At 36.8% G+C, this 22,206-nt stretch overlaps 2 protein-coding genes across 5 annotated transcripts in view; one reads left to right on the forward strand and one right to left on the reverse strand.

Moving 5' to 3' along the window:
* Positions 1 to 22,206, reverse strand: part of CHCHD3 (coiled-coil-helix-coiled-coil-helix domain containing 3) — a 347,503-nt gene that overhangs the window by 323,593 nt on the left and 1,704 nt on the right. Inside the window, exon 2 of the mRNA XM_069087258.1 lies at positions 6,614 to 6,701. Within this exon, the coding sequence (XP_068943359.1) occupies positions 6,614 to 6,701 (88 nt within the window). The remainder of the gene's footprint in view (positions 1 to 6,613; positions 6,702 to 22,206) is intronic.
* EXOC4 (exocyst complex component 4) overlaps positions 1 to 22,206 on the forward strand; it is a 1,166,755-nt gene that overhangs the window by 59,124 nt on the left and 1,085,425 nt on the right. The window lies entirely within an intron of this gene.

The following is a 22,206-nucleotide window of genomic DNA, read 5'->3' on the forward strand; positions in this document are numbered from 1 at the left end:
CTCAGGAAAAGTATAATCCTTGCCCACAGAATTAAGAGCACAAAAATAAGGTGCTGTTCTATAGAAGAGAAGGTTTGGAGGTACAGTTTAAGTGTCTTCAGATATATAAAAAAGCATCACGCTGAAAGAGAAGTTGAGTTGGACTGCCTGGCCTAAAAGGTCAAAACCAATTCCACTACATGGGAAGTACAAGGGTAGATTAGAGCTCTCCATAAAGAAAAACTTCCAAACAATCCAAAATGAAGCAGGTAATTATGAATTCAGTTTTTGACACATTTAATTATAAGGTTATCCTACACATATAAATCACATTCTAAATTGTATTGAATCATCTGTGAACATGTACTTACCACCCAAACTGGACTATTAAGGTCCTGGAGACCAAGTCCTATTTTATTTATCACTGCATCTCTCCCAGAGCTACATTTATTATCCTTCTTGGGGATTCTATTCTTCACATTTCTTGTCACCCTGATAAATATATACAGTGAGAATCCAATGCTAAATGTATCAGCACAAAATACAAAGACCTATGCAGAGAATTCTTAATTCAGTAAAGAATTTTTAAAATCAAGGGACAAAACATTAATAAGAACATACTAAGTGCAAGTCACTGTAAGCACTAGGAAAAAAAAGGCAGAAACAAAACTGCCCCTGCCCTCATAGGCTTTACATTCTACTGGGTACCCAAGTAAGTAAACACAAAGCATTTGCAAAGGATTACCAAAAATTAATGGATTAAAAATTGGATAGATTAGGAAAACTCCCTTGAAAGTGGCACTTGCTCTGTGCTTTGAAAGAAACTCAAGATTCTACAAAGCAAAAATGAGGAGGTACATTACAAAGGTGAGGCACTGCTTGAGAGTAAGGCGGGGTAGTGGGGAGATGGGGAGTAATGTACAGGGAATAGATACTGGGATAATTTACTAGAAGAGAATGAAAGGGAATTATATGAAATAAGAAGAGAAAGGTTAAGTCAGATTTTAAAGGGTTTTAAATTACATTAAAAATTGTGTCTTTTGCCTAAATCTAAAGGGAGTTATGGAAGATACATGATTTTTTAGTAGAAGAAGATGACATCTATATCTACTATTCAGTATCTGAAAGACTCAAGAAAGCAATGCCTCAATCATCTCTCTCTGCCTCAGGGTAGAGCTTTAAGTAGAAACCACACTTACAATGGGGACCAATCACTCAATTTGGTTAGTCAAAGATGAGGGTGTGGGGGGGGGGGGCCAGGATATGGCTAGACAGCAAATACGATGAGTCATTATACTTGTTTTCTTTCAACTCCTAAGGAAGTTACTAATTGCATTACTTATTAAGAACTCTCAATTCGCTGCCCTAGACCATATGGCATTTTTCTGGGTATAATTTTTATCTTTCTGACTAGAATGCAAATTCCTTGAGGTAAAATTGTTCTGCACCTCACCCTGGTTTTTTGGCAATTATCCCTCAAAGTCCTTTCCACTATGCCCAGTAGTCACTCAATATTTGCTGACAGGCAAACATTAACAGTAAGAATAAAAAGAGCTCCCCTTTATATAAAGTTTCAAGATTTTCAAAGTACTATATTCACCTTATCTCAGGTCAGCCTCACTAAAACCCAATGAAGCTAAGTGATACTATTAGCACTCTTTTAGAGATGAAGAAGCTGAGGTTATAAGTCCACTAACTTGCCCATGGTCACACAAATGTTGTTTTGAAGCAGTATTCAAATCTAAGTTATCGAGACTCCATGTCCAGCATTGTACCAAGTTAAACTGACTCGCATCCTTTAATAAATTCTATAATTTTATACTCTTTATCCTATTTTGCCTAATAGAATGACTGTTGGAAAACCACTGAACAACATGACATCTGAAAATTCCATTCAGTGCCTTCAGTTCAGTAGTATGTGTCCCTTAATTTAGGATAATCAAGGGCACACAGTCATCATATGAGATTTAAAGCAATTGATATGCAACTGATTAACCAATAAGATTTCACACGCATACCTAAGATCTCAGATATTAATGCCCTTATAGAACAACAGGGATGGAACTAGATCTATGACTTCATAAGCAGAGGAAATTCCCTCTACCAATACAAATGGATACCATTTCTGCAATTTACAATCTTAAGAGCAGCCTAGAACACAGACAAGGTTACATGACTTATTGTAGTGGTTTAGTTGCATCAATCAAGTGTAACTCTTTTGCAACCCCTTTTGAGGGTTTTCTTGGCAAAGATACTAAAGTGGTTTGCCATTTCTACCTCCAGCTCATTTTACAGATGAGGAAACTGAGACAAACAGGGTTAAGTGACTTGCCCAGGGTCAGTCAACTAATAAGTGTCTGAGGTCACATTTGAACTTAGGTCTTCCTGATTCCAAGCCCAACATGCTATCCACTGCACCACCTACCTGGACCAGTTAAATGACTTCCCTAGAATCAAACAGCCAGTATGTGTCATACAGTCAAAGTTCAAATCCAGAAATTCTTGCCTTTGTAACTATTTTCACATCTTATAAAATGGGTAAAAATGAGACTTGTTTACTGTTCACTCTTCATGTAGAGCTAAGACTAAATAAGTCTGGAAATGGGACACCAAAAGGATCAGTTCCCTGAAGAAAATAACCTAGAAAGTATGCATGAATTTGTTTACCTAAATTAATGTTTTGTTGGGGCTATGCTATTTCCTATACAAATTGGTTTTCTGCAGATTTTAAGCCTGCCAAATACTTAAGTGATCTCAGTAATATAGTTAACATAAATTGTTCCTATTTTTCACAGTGACAAGAAATTTACAGAGAAACTTAGAGTGGGGATAATAATGAAAGTGAGTTCATTTGTCTTCTCTCAGATTCATCATTTTCCTCTAGTTCTCAAAGGCTTAGAAAATCAACAAATAACTCCTACAAATACCTCCTATCTCTTTGCCTGATCCTACACTTACTTCTTCATACTGATTTTGGGGCACAATTTCCTTAGCAAAAAGCAAGGTCAAATATAAAACATCTGAATTCACCAGATGTTCCAAAAGAGAAAGAGATGAATGTAGGAGGAATAAAGTCAATGTTCCAAAATGGATTTTTAAAATCACAAATAAAAGATGTTACTAAAAAGTAGGCAGATATTCCAATAAAAAGTTATCTTTTTATGTCAGTCTAAACAAGAAACTAAGATGGCAACAGCATGAGGTGAAAGGACAAACTAGTACAGTGTTTTAAAAGAAAAAGCAGAGAGACCAAAGACATAGAAATTCTTCTGAGTATATTCATTTATTAAAGGGGCATCACAGTTTGCTTTGGGTATCACAGAATACATTATTTTGCTAAAAAAACAACTTAACATGCAAAGTACTTATTGCAACGACTCACTGGTCTGGTTAAAAGTTTAGCAAAAAATAGTTTCAGGGGAAATTTACCCTCTTCTACAACATAAATTCTATTCTCAAAAATAATTTACTATAGACATATTTAGTTCACATGTATAAAAGGCCTAAGGCTCTCAATTTTTCAAAAGCATTATCCTTACAGTTCAATCACACAAAGTGGCCCCAGACCACAGGCCAAGAGCCTATAAAAAACTATGCCAGGGGAAAAATAAATTAATTCTAAAAACTCAATTCTTATCCAATGTATTTATTATCTGATTAACTTTGAGAAAAATAGTGAAGGCTGATAAAAATCCTGGTCATAAAAACACTCCTACTTACCACCCACAATACTACCTAACCTTACTGTCCAACAGCTTACTGAAGCCAATATTTCAGTTCTGGTGTCCATTTTTAAAAGTCTAAGAGGAAAAATTCTATGTAAACTCTATATAATCAGTATCTAGTTTCAATTTTTCAATCCGAAGAAAATCAAAAGAAATAGTCAACAGTCTTTCCAAATGGACAGACCAAGTCTTTTTTAACTCTGGGAAATGCAGGGTAACACTAGCAAAACACTAAGAGAAACTGGCCAAGTCAAACCCATTAGAAAAATAATGTGAACCAGCTGAAGTACATTTCAAAGGAATGCTTCCCTGAATGTTGGTTTCCTAGATGATCCAAGAAACTAACGGTCTTGGAGTAGGAAGAATCAGTCAGGAGAAGGGTGACAGAGTAGGTTTGTCCTCATTTCTCCTCACTACAATAACAGCTGCGTTGTCACTAAAATCAATTTCACAAGCCACTTTAGGCATATCTCACTATCTGTTAACCAGGTCTACAGACTGATGCTCAGATCAGGATTCTACTATAATAAGAACTGACACTTACTATAGTACCTTAAAGTTCACAAAGGCCTTATAGCTAAATGTTAAAAGCATTATTATTCCATTTTACATATGAGGAAAAGTAAAGTTGAGAGAAATCATTAATAGGAAGGCAAGCAAGCATCTCAAAGAAGGGCATATCAGGGGTTACAGTCAGGGGCTTGTTAGTACTCTGAAATTTTTGACCTAAAGGTTAGCTGGAAATATCAGGCAAAAGTTTTACAATGCACTGTTTGCACCCAAGAAGTTCAGTGATTAGTGCATAACAACCGTGCCAAAATATCAACATGATCACACTGTCATCACAATGGGCCAACACTACACCTCTTAAGGAGCAATCGTTCAGACAAGTTTTTGGTTTTCATTTTTAGGGAGTCAGTAGCGGGGTGAGGGAGAAGTCTGGTATCAGGTCTTATCAAAATGTCCTTTATTTTCCTACCAAATTCTGTGTCAGGTTTTATCTACCTTCACACTCCTGGTTATGTGCAGACTATAATAAAAAAGTTCTTCAGGTTAAACTTTAAGTCTAGAACTACAGACACTATCTTTTGTTGTTGTTCAGTAGTGTTTAGTCGTGTCTGACTCTTTATGACTCCATTTGGGGTTTTCTTGGCAAAGATAGTGGACTGGTTTGCCATTTCCTTCTCCAGCTCATTTTCCAGAAGAGGAAACTAAGTGAAACAGGGTTAAGTGACCCGCCCATGGTCACACAGTAGTAAGTGTCTGAGGTCAGATTTGAGCTCAGGAAGATGAGTCTTCCTAATTCTAGGTCCAGCACTCGATCCACTGAGCCACCTAGCTAACCACAGACAACACCTATCCATTCATTTTCACAAAGCACAATCTGAAAAATTCATACAAATGAACTAACTTGTCTCCTTCACATAAGGATCAAAGAGACTTATTAGAAAAAGTAATAAGCAAATAAGAGAGAAAGCCATTTACAGAATGAGTTATTTTTTTGAGCTGATGTGGTATAATGCTAAGAGGTAAATCTTTCCATATGACTGATCTCCCATCATAAACTTCAGACAATGACCACTTTCAACACTGTGTACCCTCTCTGACTCAAGTCACGAGATCTTCATAACACAGAAGGTAGTGGGAAATTTCCAGGCTCTGTATAACCAAGTGGCTACATAAATAAAAAAATTTCAAGATGAAATTTAATTTCTATGAAAAATTGCTTGAATTATCGTACAGTACAGTAAGAGAAGCTTGATAATTCCTCTAGAGTTTGTTGTAATGGAATTCAACTTATGCTAATAGGAAAAAATAGTGGTGAATCCCCTATTACACACAGTACTGGTCTGACTTTCATTTCTCTACTTCTGCTCCAGAGGTCAGCAGCCTCTCTAATCCTCAATGGCACAAAAAGAGTTAACCAACATCTACTGTTGTTACCATCAGGCTTTCAGATAAGGAAAAAGCACAATGAATGACACTGTGCTGCTGGTTTTTCCTCGGATAATACTTTCCAATTACTACAGAAACACCTCTTTAACATTGATCATCCAAATTCTGTACTCCTCTAGCAATATAAGTGTGTGCATTAGAAAAGACAGGAAATGGATGAGATGAGAATGCACTAATTTCTATCTCTCAGTTCCAGTAAAATGAAGAGAGAGCTAATTGAAGCTACTGAATGAAACAGAGGTTGGGAAGCATATATACACTGAAGTTAATCACACACTCCTATGACTTATCCAAAGCACACTAGGGGAAACTTACTCATCTGCTGATTTATAATAATTTTAAATTACACTAAATTTTGTAAAACACAGAAGTAAACAATTCCACTCTGGAAATTCAAAAAGCAAATTTACATTTTAAATAGTACTTTATTAATTTAAATAATAGAAGATAAATATTTTTGCAATGCTTTTTAATTTCAACATTTTTAGTAAATGTTGATCTCTAAATCCTTACAATATACTTATAAAGTATATGATAAGATCATCAAGTTGTCTCTACTTAACAGAAAGAGAAAAAAGCAAAGAAAGTCACAAAGTCATAAAAAGGGCACAGAAAATAGATTAGAAATCAAGACTTTTTAAATGCAAGGAAAAGAGGTGAAAGGAAACCCATCCAAAATATACAAAAATTTCAAGGGGAATCTTGCTATTGGTTTCAGGTAGAATCTAAAATTCCCAAGGTTGGTTAAAGGGCAAAAGCACACATAATTCAGTTCAATTCAGATATTTTATCAAGTGATTATTATGTATATATCATCAAGAAATAGAAGAAAGTATAATCCAAAACAGTAAAGGATCTCTTTTTTAAAATGGACTTTTCATAGAACCATATGTAATCTCCCCACTTGTGATTTTTTTTGTTAAAAACTCAAAAATGTTAAAGTTTGGAAATACCTTTAGAATCATAACGATGAGAGGTACTTGGAGACTTTGAGCCAGATGGAGAAGATTCCTTCATTCGCCCAATAACATTTTCTGAAAGCTGTAAAAAAAAAACCCAGCATCCAATAAAATCAGTTAGAAAAGAGTATAAAATACAAATGACACAAAAAGTCCAAGTCACATGGACACACACACACACACATATTTTTGTGAATAATGACTACTCTACAGGAAATTAGCATGAGTAATAAGTTAAGCAAAAAATAAGAATTGGATTAGCTTTTGAAAATGTACTTCACAGTAGTAGTACTGCATTTCTTCTTATCCTCCATTAATTTTACATGGCAAATACACACACACATACTGACATGACATATAACATGTTATAAATTGAATTTTACCTGTTTTTTGAGCATGGAGGAAAAATTTATGGAATGTAAAAATGAGGGTTAGAAATACTAGTGTTAGGGGCGGCTAGGTGGTGCAGTAAATAGAGCACCGGCCCTGGAGTCAGGAGGACCTGAGTTCAATTCTGGCCTCAGACACTTAACACAAAAACTAGCCATGTGACCTTGGGCAAGTCACTTAACCCCAATTGCCCTCCAAAAAAGAAATGCTAGTTTTAAGGATTATTAAAAGGAAGCCTACAAGACATGGCTGAAATAAAAGAGGAAAATAAACATCAAGTAAAAAGAAAAACATTTAGAGAAGTAAAACTTCTGAAAAAGATTTTGGCCAGATTAAAGACGCTGAAATGTGAAACAAAGAATTTACCAACTGAACAGAAACAAGGAAAGCTTTGAAAGTCAAGAACCACCAGCGAACAACAATCCACTCACAGAGACAGATTTAACTTATAGAGATGAGATACTAGAACAAATCCCAAGGGAGTAGCAAATAAAGAGAGGTTCAGATAAAAGTACTTTCACTCTGAATACAAAGGGTTATAATTGAAGCCTAGCAAAACATATATATACACATACATACATACATACACACATATACATACATAAGTGTGTATACACATATCTGTCTCCTAGAGCAGGGATAACAAAGGAAGATCCAACCCAGGAGACCAAAGGCAAGCCTGACAACTGTGTTAAACAAAACTAAACTTGAATTTGCAAGCAGAAAATTATTTCCCTGAATATAGCATATAGCAAGACTTATTCACATCCACACAAAGCATCTCTGTATTACAAATTATAACACCATGGAAAATCCACAGCACAAATTAACATATTATGTTATAAACTACTGATCTAAACCTATTTTTTGCCTGCTTCCAGTTTGCCTAGGAGTTCTCATAGAATAAAGAGTTCTGGCCCTAACAATTTATGTCACTGAATTTGTCAACCATTAGACAACCGTATGCATTTGTTTCTAGGTTTTACTTGTCCAATCAAGTCTACTAATCAACATTTTCATTTTTATCCAGTACCAGGTATCTTTTATAATTCTACTTTGTAATGTAGTTTGAGTTCTGAGAGCAGCACGAAGCATCCCTGGTTACTACTTCTTTCCTATATCCCCTGCTATTTTTAAACATGGTATTCATTCCTCCAAGAGAATTTTGTTATTTTTCCTAATTATATCATGTATCCTTTGGTTATATGTGATTGGCACAGTACTAGAACTATAAAATAAACTGCAACATATCATTCATTTTTACAATATTTATACAGCTCAGATATGAATGCTAATATTTCTTTAATCATTTAGGCCTTCATTTACCCTGAGTATATCACTTTAAGTTAACTATTTAATAAATCTCTTTGCTTGAAATAAATTTCTCTTCCTAGCTCTTCCTTAATTCTAACTTTATTAGTAATATACAGAAATGCTAATAATTCTATTGATTTATTTTCATATCCTGATATTTTAATGAGGCTTGTCTCAATTAAATTTTTGGTGATTCTCTGGAGTTTGCTAATTAAGTCATATCACCTGAAAAGAGAGATAAAATCAAAGTAACTTATAGTCATATAAACAATGGTCAAAATCAATATTGATTAAAGAAATGCACATTAAACAACTCTAAGATACTACCTCATACCTATTAGATTGGCTAATATGACAGGAAAAAGAAAATGACAAATGCTAGAGGGATGTGGAAAAATAGTGACACTAATGTACTATTGATGGAGTTATGAACTGGTCTAATCATTCTGGAAAACAATTTGGAACTACACCCAAAGGGCTATAAAACTGAATATAGTTTGGCCTTTTGCCTAGCAATATCACTACAAGGTCTATATGTCAAAGAGATCAAAGAAAAGAGAAACGGACCTATATGTAGAAAAATGTTTATAGCAGCTCTTTTTGTGGCAGCAAAGAAATTGAGTGGATGCCCATCAACTGGGAAATGGATGAACAAGTTGAGGTATATGATTATTATGCAATACTACTATGCTGTAAGAAATGACAAGCAGGATGGTTTCAGAAAAACCTGGGAAGACTTATATGAACTGAGGCAAAGTGAAATGAGTAGAACCAAGAGCCGAAGATAATGGACAAAAAGCAGCAACTCACTTGAGCTCTCCCTAAGACCCTCCCAATACCTTTAAATAATGCCATAAAACAATTCCTGGAGGAACAGAACCCACAAAGGAGAGGATGAAATAATTTTCCAGTCAAAGACAACTTAGATGGTCAGCAGGAAAGGTCTGTTTGTACCTGGGTGAGAGTGCAGCACAGTCCAGACCCAGCAAACTAGGAACAGGCCTTGGGAGCCACTAAATCAGCAGCACTTGCTTCCAGAGCTCTCAATCCACAGACAGCAAAGGAGTCGAAAAACTGTTCAGAAGGAGATTAAAGGGGTCTCTTTGCTCAGACTGAAGCAGGACTCTGTTGCTTTGCCCATACATAGATCCATATGTCTGTCTTGAGTGGTGGTCCCAGGGTAAGGAGACGAAAGCTTACTGCTGCAGTGGAGCAGGGACCCAGTTCCAGGGCAGAACACTGCTTGTGGTCGCTCACAGACCTGAGCACATGCCAGAATAGTAGTAAACACACCTCTCCTTGGACCCTGGAAGAAGGGAAAACTTACAGGCCCCTAGAAGTATCTCTGAAAAAAGATGCACAAAAACTTTGAAGGTTGGGACAATGCATGCTCCACCCTGGAAGTAGAACCCTACTTTAACAAAGAGTTAAAAGCAAAGAAATAGCCTGGGAAAATGAGCAAACAACAGAAAACAAATTTCTAACTACAGAAAGTTACTATGGTGACAAGGAAAATCAAAACACACACTGAGAAGATAACAAAGTCGAAGTCTTATATCCAAAACATACAAGAAAAATATGAATTGATCTCAAGTCATGGAATACCTCAAAAAGGATGTTGAAAATCAAGTAAGAGAGGGAGAAAAGAAATTGGGAAAAGAAATGAGAGTGAAAATAATGAAAAAACAAAGAAAATAATGAAAAACAAAATAACAGCTTGATAAAGGAAAAACAAAAAAAATTAATAAAATAACACCTTAAAAACAGACTAGGCCAAATGGTAAAAGAAGTACAAAAATTCACAGAAGAATTAAAAACTCCTTTAAAAAAGAGAGAAAGAAAAAAAATCCTTAAAAAGCAGAATTGGCCAAATGGAAAAGGAGGCACAAAAGCTCAATGAAGAAAATTAATTCCTTAAAAATTAGAGTGGAACAAATGGAAGCTAACGACATTATGATAAATCAAGAAACAATAAAACAAAACCAAAAGAACAACAATGTGAAATATCTCATTGGAAAGACAAAGACCTGGGGGGCAGAGCCTCTAATACATGTAAAAAATGACTCTAAACAAACTTTTGAGCTACAGAAACCACAAAGTGACAGAGAGAAACAAATCTACCACTGAAGGAAATCCAGCAGGCCAGCAGGAAGGGTCCATCACAGCACCCTGGGAGCCAAGGGCAGTCCCACCTGTGCTGCAGTTTTAGCTCCAGGGTGGCCCTGATGATACTGTGGCTAGAGCAGACTTCACGAGAGTAAATCACCAGCAGCTATAGCAGTTAACAGACTTCTCAAGTCACAAATGCCAAAGACAAAGTAAAAGGTCAGTGTGCAACTTGGTTGGTCCAGCGTGGGATAGAAGAGTACAGGCCGGCTGCTACCTCCAGAGCGAGAAGTGGAAGAGGCACAGTGGCTGCTGTATGTCTGCTTCTGGAGCTTCTGGCCTGCACATCATAGAGGGACCAAGCGACCAATCAGAAGGTAATTGCTCTTGCTTCAACATGCTTGGATCTAGATCGTGGTCTTGGGTGGTGGTCCTGGGGTGTGTGACCAGTGAGCCAGAGCATGTGGGGGCTATAGAGAGAGCACCCACCTAATAGCTCTGGCAGCTGCAAAAACCCCAGTGATTTGGGACATAGCTATCTCCATTCTGGAAGAACAGTTCTACTGTGGCAAAGAGCTCTAAAGTCAAGTAATTGGCTGCCAAAATGGGCAAGCAACAGAAGCACAAACAGACAATAGAATACTTTTTTGGGGACAAAAAGGATCGAGGCATGAAACAGGAGGAAGACAACAAAGTCAGAACTCCTCCATCAAAAGCCTCCAAGAAAAATGTGAGCCAGTTACAGGCCATGGAGGAGCTCAAGAAGGATTTTGAAAATCAAGTAAGAAGGGGCAGCTAGGTGGTTCAGTGAATACAGCACTGGCCCTGGAGTCAGGAGGACCCTAGTTCAAATCTGGCCTCAGATACTTAACATAAAACTGGTCATGTGACCTTGGGCAAGTCACTTAACCCCTACTGCCCTGCCTTCTCCCCTCCAAAAAAAGGAGAAAAAAAGAAAATCAAGAGAAGTGGAGGAAAAACTGGAAAGAGAAATGAGAATGATGCAAGAAAATCATGAAAAGCCAGTCAATGGCCTGCTAAAGGAGCCCCAAAAATTCACTGAAGAAAATAACACCTTAAAAAATAGACTAACTCAAATGGCAAAAGAGGCTCAAAAAGGCAATGAGGAGAAGAATGCTTTACAAAGCCAAATTTGCCAGATGGAAAAGGAATTTGAAAAAGTCACTGAAGAAAATAACTCCTTCAAAATTAGATTGGAGCAACTGGAAGCTAATGACTTTATGAGAAACCAAGATACTATAAATCAGATCCAAACAAATGAAAAAAAAAAAATAGAAGGCAGCATGAAATATCTCATTGGAAAAACTATTGACCTCAAAAATAGATCCAGGAGAGATAATTTTAAAATTATTGGTCTACCTGAAAGCCATGATCAAAACAAGAGTCTAGACAACCCAAGGGCAAAATAGAAATTGAAAGAATTTACCAATCGCCACTTGAAAAAGATGCCAAAAAGAGAACTCCTAGGAATATTATAGTTAAAATTCCAGAGTTCCCAGGTCAAAGAGAAAATATTAAAAGCATTCAGGAAGAAACAATTTGAGTATTGTGGAAACACAATCAGGACAACACAAGATCTAGAAGTTTCCATATTAAGGGACTAGGGTTTGGAATAGGATATTTTGGAGGTCAAAGGAGTTGGGATTAAAACCAAGAATTACCTACCCAGCAAAACTGAGTATAATGCTACAAGGAAAAATATGGTAATTCAATGAAATAGAGGACTTTCAAGCATTCTTGATGAAAAAACCTGGGCTGAAAAGAAAATCTGACTTTCAAATACAAGAAGCAAGAGAAGCATGAGAAGGTAAAAAGGAAAAAAGAAATCATAAGGAACTTATTAAAGCTGAACTATTTACATTCCTACATGGAGAACCGATAATTGTAACTCATAAGACTTTTCTCAGTATGAGAATAGCTGAAGGGAATATATATGTGGATACATACATACATACATTTATGTATAGGAGGAAGTATGTGTATACAAATATATATGTGAATGTGGGCATTTGTATGTTCGTGTATACATAGAGTACATAGGATGAGTTGAATACAAAGGGATGATATCTAAAAAATAAAATTAAGAGGTGAGAGAGGAATTTATTGGGAGAAGAAGAAAGGGAGCAATAGATTAGGGTAAATTATCTCATATAAAAGAGGCAAGAGAAAACTGTTACAATAAAGGGGAAGAGCAGGAAGGTGAAATGGAATGGGACAACCTGATTCTCATTGAATTTGGCCTACGGAGGTAATAACATACACACTCAACTGGGTATCTCACCCTATAGGATAATAGGGGGGTACAGGATAGGAGGGGAGAGGGGAGAGGGGAAGGCAGATTAGGGGAGAGGGTGGTTAGAGGCAAGCATCTCTGAATGGGGATGTAGTTGAGGGAAAAGGTAGAGTGGGTGGTGGGCAGGATGGGATGGAGGGAAGTATAGTTGGTCTTTCACAACATAACTACTATGGAAGTGATTTGGGTAACTACACATGTACAATCTATATTGAATTGCTTGTCTTCCCAGTGGGGGTAGCTAAGGAGGGAAGAAGGCAGAAAAAATCTTGAACTCAAAAGTTTTAAAAACAAATGTTTAAAAATTGTTTTTTACATGCAACTGGGAAATAGGATATACAGGTACTGGGGTTTAGAGACCCATCTTGCCCTCCTAGAAAGTTAGAGGGTGAAGGGGGAGGATATAAGAGAGAACAGATTAAGGGAAGGGGCATTCAGTAGGCTTGCTGTTTTGGGGTGAGGAGTAGGGGAAAGACAGGTAAAGAAAAAATTGTAACTCAAAATCTTGTGGAGATGAATGCTGAAAATTAAAAATACATAATTTTTTTTTAAAACAAAGGAAAAAAAAAAAAGACAACTAACCTGGAACATAGATCCAGGACACATAACTTTAAAATTACTGGACTACCAAAAAGCCAGGATCAAAAAAACAGCCCAGACATCATCTTTAAAGAAATTTTTTTTTAAACTTCCCTGATATTTTATAACCAGAGGGTAAAGTAGAAATTGAAACAATCTACCAATTACCTCCTGAAAGAGATACCAACATGAAAACTCCCAGGAATATTATAGCCAAATGCCAGAGCTCCCAGGTCAAAGAGAAAATATTATAAGCAACCAGAAAGAAACAATTCAAAGATTTTGCAGCCTCTACATTAAAGGCTCCAAGAGCTTGGAATATGATATTGTAGAGGGCAAAGGAGCTACGATTACAACCAAGAATCATCTACCCAACAAAACTGAGTAAATCCTTCAGGAAAAAAATTAGACATTCAATGAAATAGAGAACTTTCAAGCATTCTTGATGAAAAGACCAGAACTGAATAGAAAAACTGACTTTCAAATACAAGATTCAAGAAAAGTATAAAAAGGTAAACAGGGAAGGGAAATCATAAGGGACTTAATAAGGCTAAACTGTTTACTTGCCTATATGGGAAGATGAAGTACTTGTAACTTATAAGAACTTTCTCATTATTAAGGCAATTAGAAGAAGTATATATAGACAGAGGGCACAGGTTTGAGTTGAATATGAAGGGATGATATCTAAAAAAATAAAATTATGGAGCGAAAGAGGAATGTATTGGGGAAAAAAGAACAGGTGACGTAGAATGGGGTAAATTATCTCACATAAAAGAGGCAAGAAAAAGCTTTTACACTGAAGGGGAAAGGGAGTGAGGTGAGGGGGAATGAGTGAACCTTGCTCTCATCAGAACTAGCCCCAAGAGGGAATAACATATACACTCAAATGAATATAGAAATCTATCTTACTCTATTCCACACTAGCAGGGAAGGGGATAAAATGGGGGAGGGGTGATAGAGAGGACAGATTGGGAGAGGGGGTAGTCAGAAGCAAAACCCTTTTGAGAAGGAGCAGGGTAAAAGGAGAGAGAAAATAGAACAGAAGAGAATAAACAAGGGGAGGAACAGGATAGTGGGAAATAGTTAGCAACAGCAATTGTGAAAAATATTTTGAAGTTTCTCTGATAAAGGTTTCATTTCTCAAACATATAGAAAACAATAAAATTCAGGAAAATAAGAGTCATTCCCCAATTGATAAATTATAAATATCCCCAAAAGATATGAAGTTTTCAGATGAAGTAATCAAAGCTATCTACAATCATATAAAAAATGCTCTCACTACTGACTGAAGAAATGTGAATTAAAACAATTCTGAGGCACTACCTCATACCTATTAAACTGATTAATAGGACAAAAAAGGCAAGTGACAAATGTTGAAGGGGACGTGGGATAAATGAGACATTAATGCACTGTTGGTAGAGCTGTGAACTGATTCATCCATTCTCTAGAGCAATTTGGAACTATCCCCAAAGGTCTATAAAACCATGCATATCCTTTGACCTAACAATATCACTAGTAGGTCTGTATCCCAAAAGGGGTTAAAAAAATAGAAAAGGAAAAGGACCTATATGCACAAAAATATTTATAGCAGCAGTTTCCTGGTGGCAAAAAATTTGAAAATTGAAGGGATGCCCATTCACTGGGGAATGGCTTAATAAATTGTAGTATGTGATTATGTCTGAACACTATTGTGAAATGATGAGCAGGATTGTCTCAGAAAAACTTGGAAAGATTTATACAAGCTGACGCAAAGTGAAATATACTATGTACAAAGTAACAGCAATACTATAAGATGATCAGCTCTGAATGACTTGGCTATTCCGAGCAATACAATGATCCAAGATAACTCTGAAGAACCTATGATGAAAAATGCTATCTATCCATCCCCAGAGAAAGAACTGATGGTATATGAATACTGTTTGAAGCATACCTTTTTACTTTCAGGAGGGAGGGGGGTGTTCCTTTTGCAACATGGCTAATGCAGAAATATGTTTTGCATGACTTTACATGTATAATCGATATTATATTGCTTGCCTTCCCACTGGACAATGGAGGGATGGGAAGGAGATAATTTGGAACTCTAAATTTATGAATGTCAAAATTTTTTGCATGTAATTGGGAAAAATTTAATGAAATAAAAAATTAGAAGATGGAAAAAAAAGAATGGCTCCTCCTGCCAGGTAGTTGTCCTACCTATAAAGAACTGAGTTGTTCCTTAGAAGTCCACACATTTTAATGGATGTTTTAAAGTCCATACATTGTAATGGATGTTTTAAATTTACCACATTATTTAAAGAGGAACTCTCCAAGTTCTTGAGTAATAAGATACCAGATCTGTGACTTATATAACCATACCAAGGTTTTCAAAGCATTTTACAAATACTCCCATTTTATCCTAACAATCCTGGAGACATGCTATTATCTCCATTTTGCAGAAGAGGAAACTATGCTAAACAGAAGTTAAGTGACTTACTACAAATGAAACTGAGGCTCTGATCACACCAATAATAAGTTACTGAGGAGGGATTTGAACCCAAGTCTTTCTGTTGCCAAGTCCAGTATCCTATCTACTATACCACACCATTATGATGACTCTTCTGAATACAGTAAAATATGCATTCATATGCAATTCCTTCCAATTACTTGGATCTCTTTCCCTGCCAACAGTCACAAACCCCAGAAACCATGGAAAGGGAGGAACAATGCTATTCACTCCTTTAATGCAGAGGAAAATAATGGGTGAAAGAGGGGATGTGCCAAATTAATCAATCACAAGAGATGCAATAAATGACTTTGGATTTATCCTTCCTATTTCCCAGGACTCCTTAAAACAATCTTTACTGATCTATAAATTATACAGAGACGATGGTCTTCAAATTTTATGTTTTTAAAAATCCATTCCTTTTAAGTAGAGTACTCTTCACATAGAGCACTATCACAGTTTTTATTTACTCAATAAACTTCACCAACTGATCAGACTTTCTGCCCTCCATCATACTATAACCATGTCAGTCAGTAAAATGGACTCTCTTCCAGAAACATCCAACATCACCATTTCTTCTCACTATAGGCAGAACCATAAGGAATGGAAATTCCCATTGCTGGTAACTCACACAGCATATAATATGTGTCTCATAATTGATGTCTATTAATTTGACTTGCAACTCTGAAGCCCAGTTGTAGAGATTAGTTGATGCTTAGAAAGCATGAAAAGTATTACTTTGAAACCATACTTACTGAATATGACATTAGCTTTCAGCAAATTCCCTCATATGGCTCTGATGTTTGAGATAAACCTGTGAAAGTCTCAATTGTAGGCTTACTACCCATACATGCACAGCAGGTGTTTGCCAAAATCCTATTAAACGAATATAATGTGAGTACTTCCCTGGATGTGCTTTGACAATTTTGTCACTAGAAGTTCATCTTATGCTGAAGGAAATCCATCCTAAAACACCACACATAAATGGGTATCTAAGAGACCCCTTTAAGGTACCAGTTTCATGTTAGAATCTGGAAACAGGATGGAAAAGGGATGATGAATAAGAAGGCTGGGGAACATTTTGAGAAGGAAGACTAGTAAATGCTAGGCAGTTAGAAGACACAGTGGATAGAACACTGGACCTGCAGTCAGGAAGACTGGGATACAGCGTCGGATAATTACCAGTTTTGTGACCCTGGGAAGATTTAATCTATTTTACTCACTTTCCTCAACTGTTAAATGGTAATAAAAATAGCATCTACCTCACAGGGTTTAAATGAAATATCTGTAAAGCATTTAACACAGTGCTTAGTTCTTAGCTGAAACTTAATGAACTCTTATTCTCTTACCACCCCTTCCCAAACGTTAAGAGTAAAAGGAAAATGCTGGAGAATTCTGTTAAATATTTGCTGAAAGGAGAAAAAATAAACTAGATAAAAATGGAAAGAATTCCTCAAACTGTCAGATGTCAAAAGGGTCTTAGCAAGAAAAATCTGATAAGAGATTCTAAAGTTAAAAAATTCCTACAATAAAAGCTGAAAGCCTTGTGTTCCAGCTGTACCAAAATGCTCTAGTAGTAATAGCACTAACTCATTAATTACAACATCAACTTTCAATCTGTTTTCCAATATCAATGAAGGGTTGTACTAAGCTATGAATATACTCTATTCTCATGTCCGAAGACTAACCAGAACTGAGCCATTTTTCTCCATGCAAAATTTACTGAGTTATTCAAGGTTCAAGGCTAAATTCTGATCATATAGATATTATGCTATAACCCAGAAAGCCAGAAATTTGATATGTAACACTGAATAGTAATCTATATATGCCTCAGATTAAGTGACAACCTCTTTTCAACTATACCGTGTAGACTACTTCACTGTAAAAGCTGATGCCATCCAAAGGGGACTTCCCTCAACTCCCCTCCATCCAATTCTTTATACCTCTCAGTATCATCAGGCCCTCCTCCTTCATTTGAGTCACTGAGGAAGAGGTACACCTAATTTTCTATAAGGATAATTTTCTACATTCTTCTTTAACTGTGCCTCCTCTCCAGGACCTTTATTCCTTCACAACTTAGGGCCTCTTCTCCTGTCCAGTCCATCTTATACACAGCTGCCAAAAAGACATTCCTAAAGCACAGGTCTAATCTAATTTGCTCAACAAATTCCTGTGAATCCCTATGATCATATACAAACATCTCTGTTAAATATTAAAGGCTCCTCACAATTTGCTTCTTACCTAGCTTTCCAACCTTATCATACATTGTTCCACATTCTTCACACCAATCAAAAGGTACTTCTCACAGGCTTTCTTTCGCACACAAGTTTCAATTTACCATCTTCATGCCTTTGCACAAGCTGTCTCCCTGGAACATGCTCCCCCAATTTGGATCCTTGGAATCCCTAGCCTCCTCTAAAGCTTACTCAAATGTCACCTCCCCCATGAGTCCTTCTTGAGCTCTGCAGTTATAAGTGCCACCTTCTCAAGTATTACCTTGCAGTTACTTTGTATATATTTGCACATGTACATCTTGCCTATTCCAATAGCATGTAAGGTCCTCAATGACAGGAAGTGATTCATGTTTTTCGTTTAACCCCAGCCATGAGCAGAGGATCTGGCCTGTTGATGGACTAAATTAAGTTAATCAAGGAAGGAAATTAGCACTTGCTAAGAACCAACTTTGTGCAAGTACCTGTGCTAGGAATTTTACAAACACTGTATCATCTGATCCTCAGAACAACCTGACAAGGTAGATATTATCTCTATTTTACAGTTGAAGAAACTGAGACAAGTAGAGGTTAAGTGACTTGCCCAAGTTCAAACACAAAACAAGTCAGTGCCAGGAGTTGGATTTAAACTCAGGTCTTTGCCCCGTCCTCTATCCACTGTGCTACCTAAGCTGCTTCTCAGAGTCTCAGTTTCCTCAACTATAAAATGGGAGAAATAAGAGCTCTGTATCACAGAATGACTGTGTGGATCAAATGAGAACATGTTTAGTACATGCAAACCTTAAATGGCCACACATCAGGAATTAGCTGGATGAAAAGGGTCTTAAACTTTTTTGTGTTAAGGATTCCTTTAGTGAAGTTTATAGAACCTTTCACAGAACAATATCTTTAAATGCATAAAATAAAAAACACAGAACTACAACAGAAACCAATTACATTGAATACAGTAGTCAAAACAGTTTTTAAAACAAATTTATAAACACCAGGTTAAGAACCCCAATCTAAGATTAGCTAATGTAAGGAAAATGATCAATGTTGGAGGGGATGTGGGAAAAATGGTACCCTAATGCCCTGTTGGTGGCATTATCTTCATTATCTCCATTCTGGAGAGTAATTTGGCACTATGCCCAGAGGGCAATCAAATTGTACATACTCTTTGACCCCAGCAATACCACTACCAGATCTGTATCTCAAAGAGTTAAAAAAGGGGAAAGGACCTATTTGTACAAAAATATTTATAGCCGTTCTTTTTTCTGTGGTGGCTAAGAATTGGGAACTGAGAGGATGCCCACCAACTGGGGAAAGGGTGAACAAGTTTTGGTATGTGACTGTAATGGAATATTATTGTGCTATAAGAAATGATGAACAGGATGATTTCAGAAAAACCTTGAAAGACTTTCATAAACTGATACAGAGCGAAGTGAGCAGAACCAAGAGAACATCGTACACAACAGTAATACTGTACAGCGAACAACTGTGAATGACTTAGCTACTCTCAGCAATACAACAATCTAAGACAATCCCAAAGGACTCATGATACAAAATGTTATCTGCCTCCAGAGAAAGAACTGATGGTGTCTGAATACAGACTGAAATATACTATTTTTCACTTTCTTTCTTTTTTTTGTTTTATTTGAGCTTTCTTCCACAAAATGACTAATATGGAAATATTTTACAGCAGAAGTATAACCTAAAGCGGTTTGCTTACCAGCTCAGGGACAGAGTAAAGAGGGAGGAAAGAATAGAATTTTGGAACTCAAAACTTAAAAAAAAATGTCAAAAATTGTTTTTACATGTAATTAGGGAAAAAATAAAATATTAAAAATAAAAAAATAAAAAGGTCTCCTATACTAAACAGTCCAAAAAAGAAGAGTCCCTGACCCAGGCTCTTCTTTCTCCTCTAACACTGATCACTCTATGTCCTCCTCTTCTCTCTCTATACCAATTTCCTTTGACAACCTTATTTCACTCCTCTAACTTCAACTATTATCTGAAGCAGATAAGAACAGTGAAAAGAATATTGACTCTGAATTCAAAGGACCTTGGTTTAAATACCACCTTTGATATTAATTATCTGTGTAATTCTGTGCAAGTCACTTAACCTTGGTCTGCTTCAGTTTCTTCATCTATAAAAGCGGGACAATAGCACCTACCTCAGAGAATGGTTGTGATGATCAAATTAGACAATATTTGTAAAGTGTTCAGCACTGTGCCTAGCACATCTAAGCACTTCATAAATGCTTGTTTCCTTCCTTCCTTCCTCTTTTGGTCTCACCTTCCTCATCTTCAAAAATGAGGGAAAAAATCTAGATGACATCTATCCCTTCTACTCCTAGAAGGAAGATCCTTTGAGGTCTATGTAAATAACTTCCAAATGACCTTTTTTCTGATGTTCAAGGCTCTGCTGCTAAACATCTCTGGATGTCCCACCAAACCCTCAAGCCCAAAAATGTCCAAAACCAAACTAAACTAATCACCTTTCCCCCTCCCTTACCCTCCTCCTAACCATCCTAATTCTGTCAATGGTGCTCCTAGTTACTCAGGTTCAAAACCTGAGAATCATCTTTGATTCCTCTCTCTTCTTTAAACCCCATGTCATTTTCCCAGTACTATCCTAGGTCAAGCTTAATCTCTTTTTAATGGGACTGCTGGAATAGCATTCTACTTGATTCCTTCAACTCTAGTTTTTGCCTACTCTGAGCTCTCCTCCTACACACTTGCCATCAACTAAATCATTCTGATGCACACCTCTAATCAGCCCATCTCTCCCCTGCTCAAATCTTTAATGGTTCCTTTTTTAATACTACAGTTTTCCCCAATGGGTCCTCCACATTCTAACAGAGTTTTCAGAAAAACAATTAAATAAAACCCATATGCAACCACCAGTGACTGGATATGAAACAATTCACACCTTACCTTTTAAACCTTTCACACTTTTCCCTGAATAAACCTGAGGCAATTCCCACCTCCATACTTTTGATCAGTCCAACCAGTATTTACAATGTAATCTCCCTGCTCCCTTCTTGAAGCCTCATAATCAACCTGTTGAAATCCCACCTATCCCTCAAGCTCACTGATCCCTACCCTCAAGGACAGAAGTCATTTCTCCCTGCTTAGATCTTCCACAGAACTTAACTTCTATGTCTCCTATTTAGCTACAACAAAAAACAAACTATGTTAGTACACTATACCTTATTTCCCAAATAGATTGTGAGCTCCTTGAAGGCAGGGATTGTATTTAACTCATCTTTGTATCCCAAACAATGAAGCACAGCACTTTTGCACATAATATATGATTAATAAATGTTTACTGAATGAATAGATGCCAAGAGACTAAAACACAGTAACTCAAAACAGTAAACTCAAACTGTAATACAAAGCTTGATATTATCATCAATATCATGAAAAACAAAGTGAATCATAGATAAAAAGTTGAGCTCAACAGGCATAAATAGACAGTAGGTTTTTGGGGGGTTGTGTTTTTTTGGAGGGGGGAAGGCAGGGCAACTGGGGTTAAGTGACTTGCCCAAAGTCACACGGCTAGTAACTGTGTCAAGTGTCTGAGGCCGGATATGAACTCAGGTCCTTCTGACTCCAGGGCTGGTGCTCTATTCACTGCGACACCTAGCGGCCCCAACAGCAGTTATTCTAAAAATAATCTGGAGGTCTCAGCGGACTGCAAGTTCAAAAAGAGTCAGCATTGGTGTGTATACCAAAAAAGCTAATAGGATTCTGGGACCTAGCTTCCAGGTATAAGAAGATGATAGTTTCACTATATTCTGCCCTCATCAGACATCATCTGGAGTACTGTGTTCACTTTTCAAGCACCATATTTAAGCAGGATATTGATAAATTGTAGTGTCTTAAGGGAGAACCAGGATGGTGAAGAGCCTTGAGTTCATGGCATATGAGGCTTAACTGAAGGACCTGGACACATTTAGCCTAGAGAAGAGAAGATTCAAGGGGAATATGACTGCTGACTTTATTTAGAGGGCTGTTGGGTAAAGAAGGAATTAGATATGTTCTGTTTGAACCTGAAAGGCCAAACCAGGAGCAATAGGTGGAATCTGCAAAGAAGTAAATTTAGGCTTATTAACTACAAAAACTTTCTAACTTGACATGCCTAAAGCATCCAAAAGAGGAATGACGTCCCTAGAGACGTGGCAGGGTT

This window comes from Petaurus breviceps, unplaced genomic scaffold (assembly GCF_028583685.1).
Source record: "Petaurus breviceps papuanus isolate PSGF00001 unplaced genomic scaffold, PetGlider_PUasm1.0 181, whole genome shotgun sequence".
In the NCBI taxonomy this organism is placed as follows: domain Eukaryota; kingdom Metazoa; phylum Chordata; class Mammalia; order Diprotodontia; family Petauridae; genus Petaurus; species Petaurus breviceps.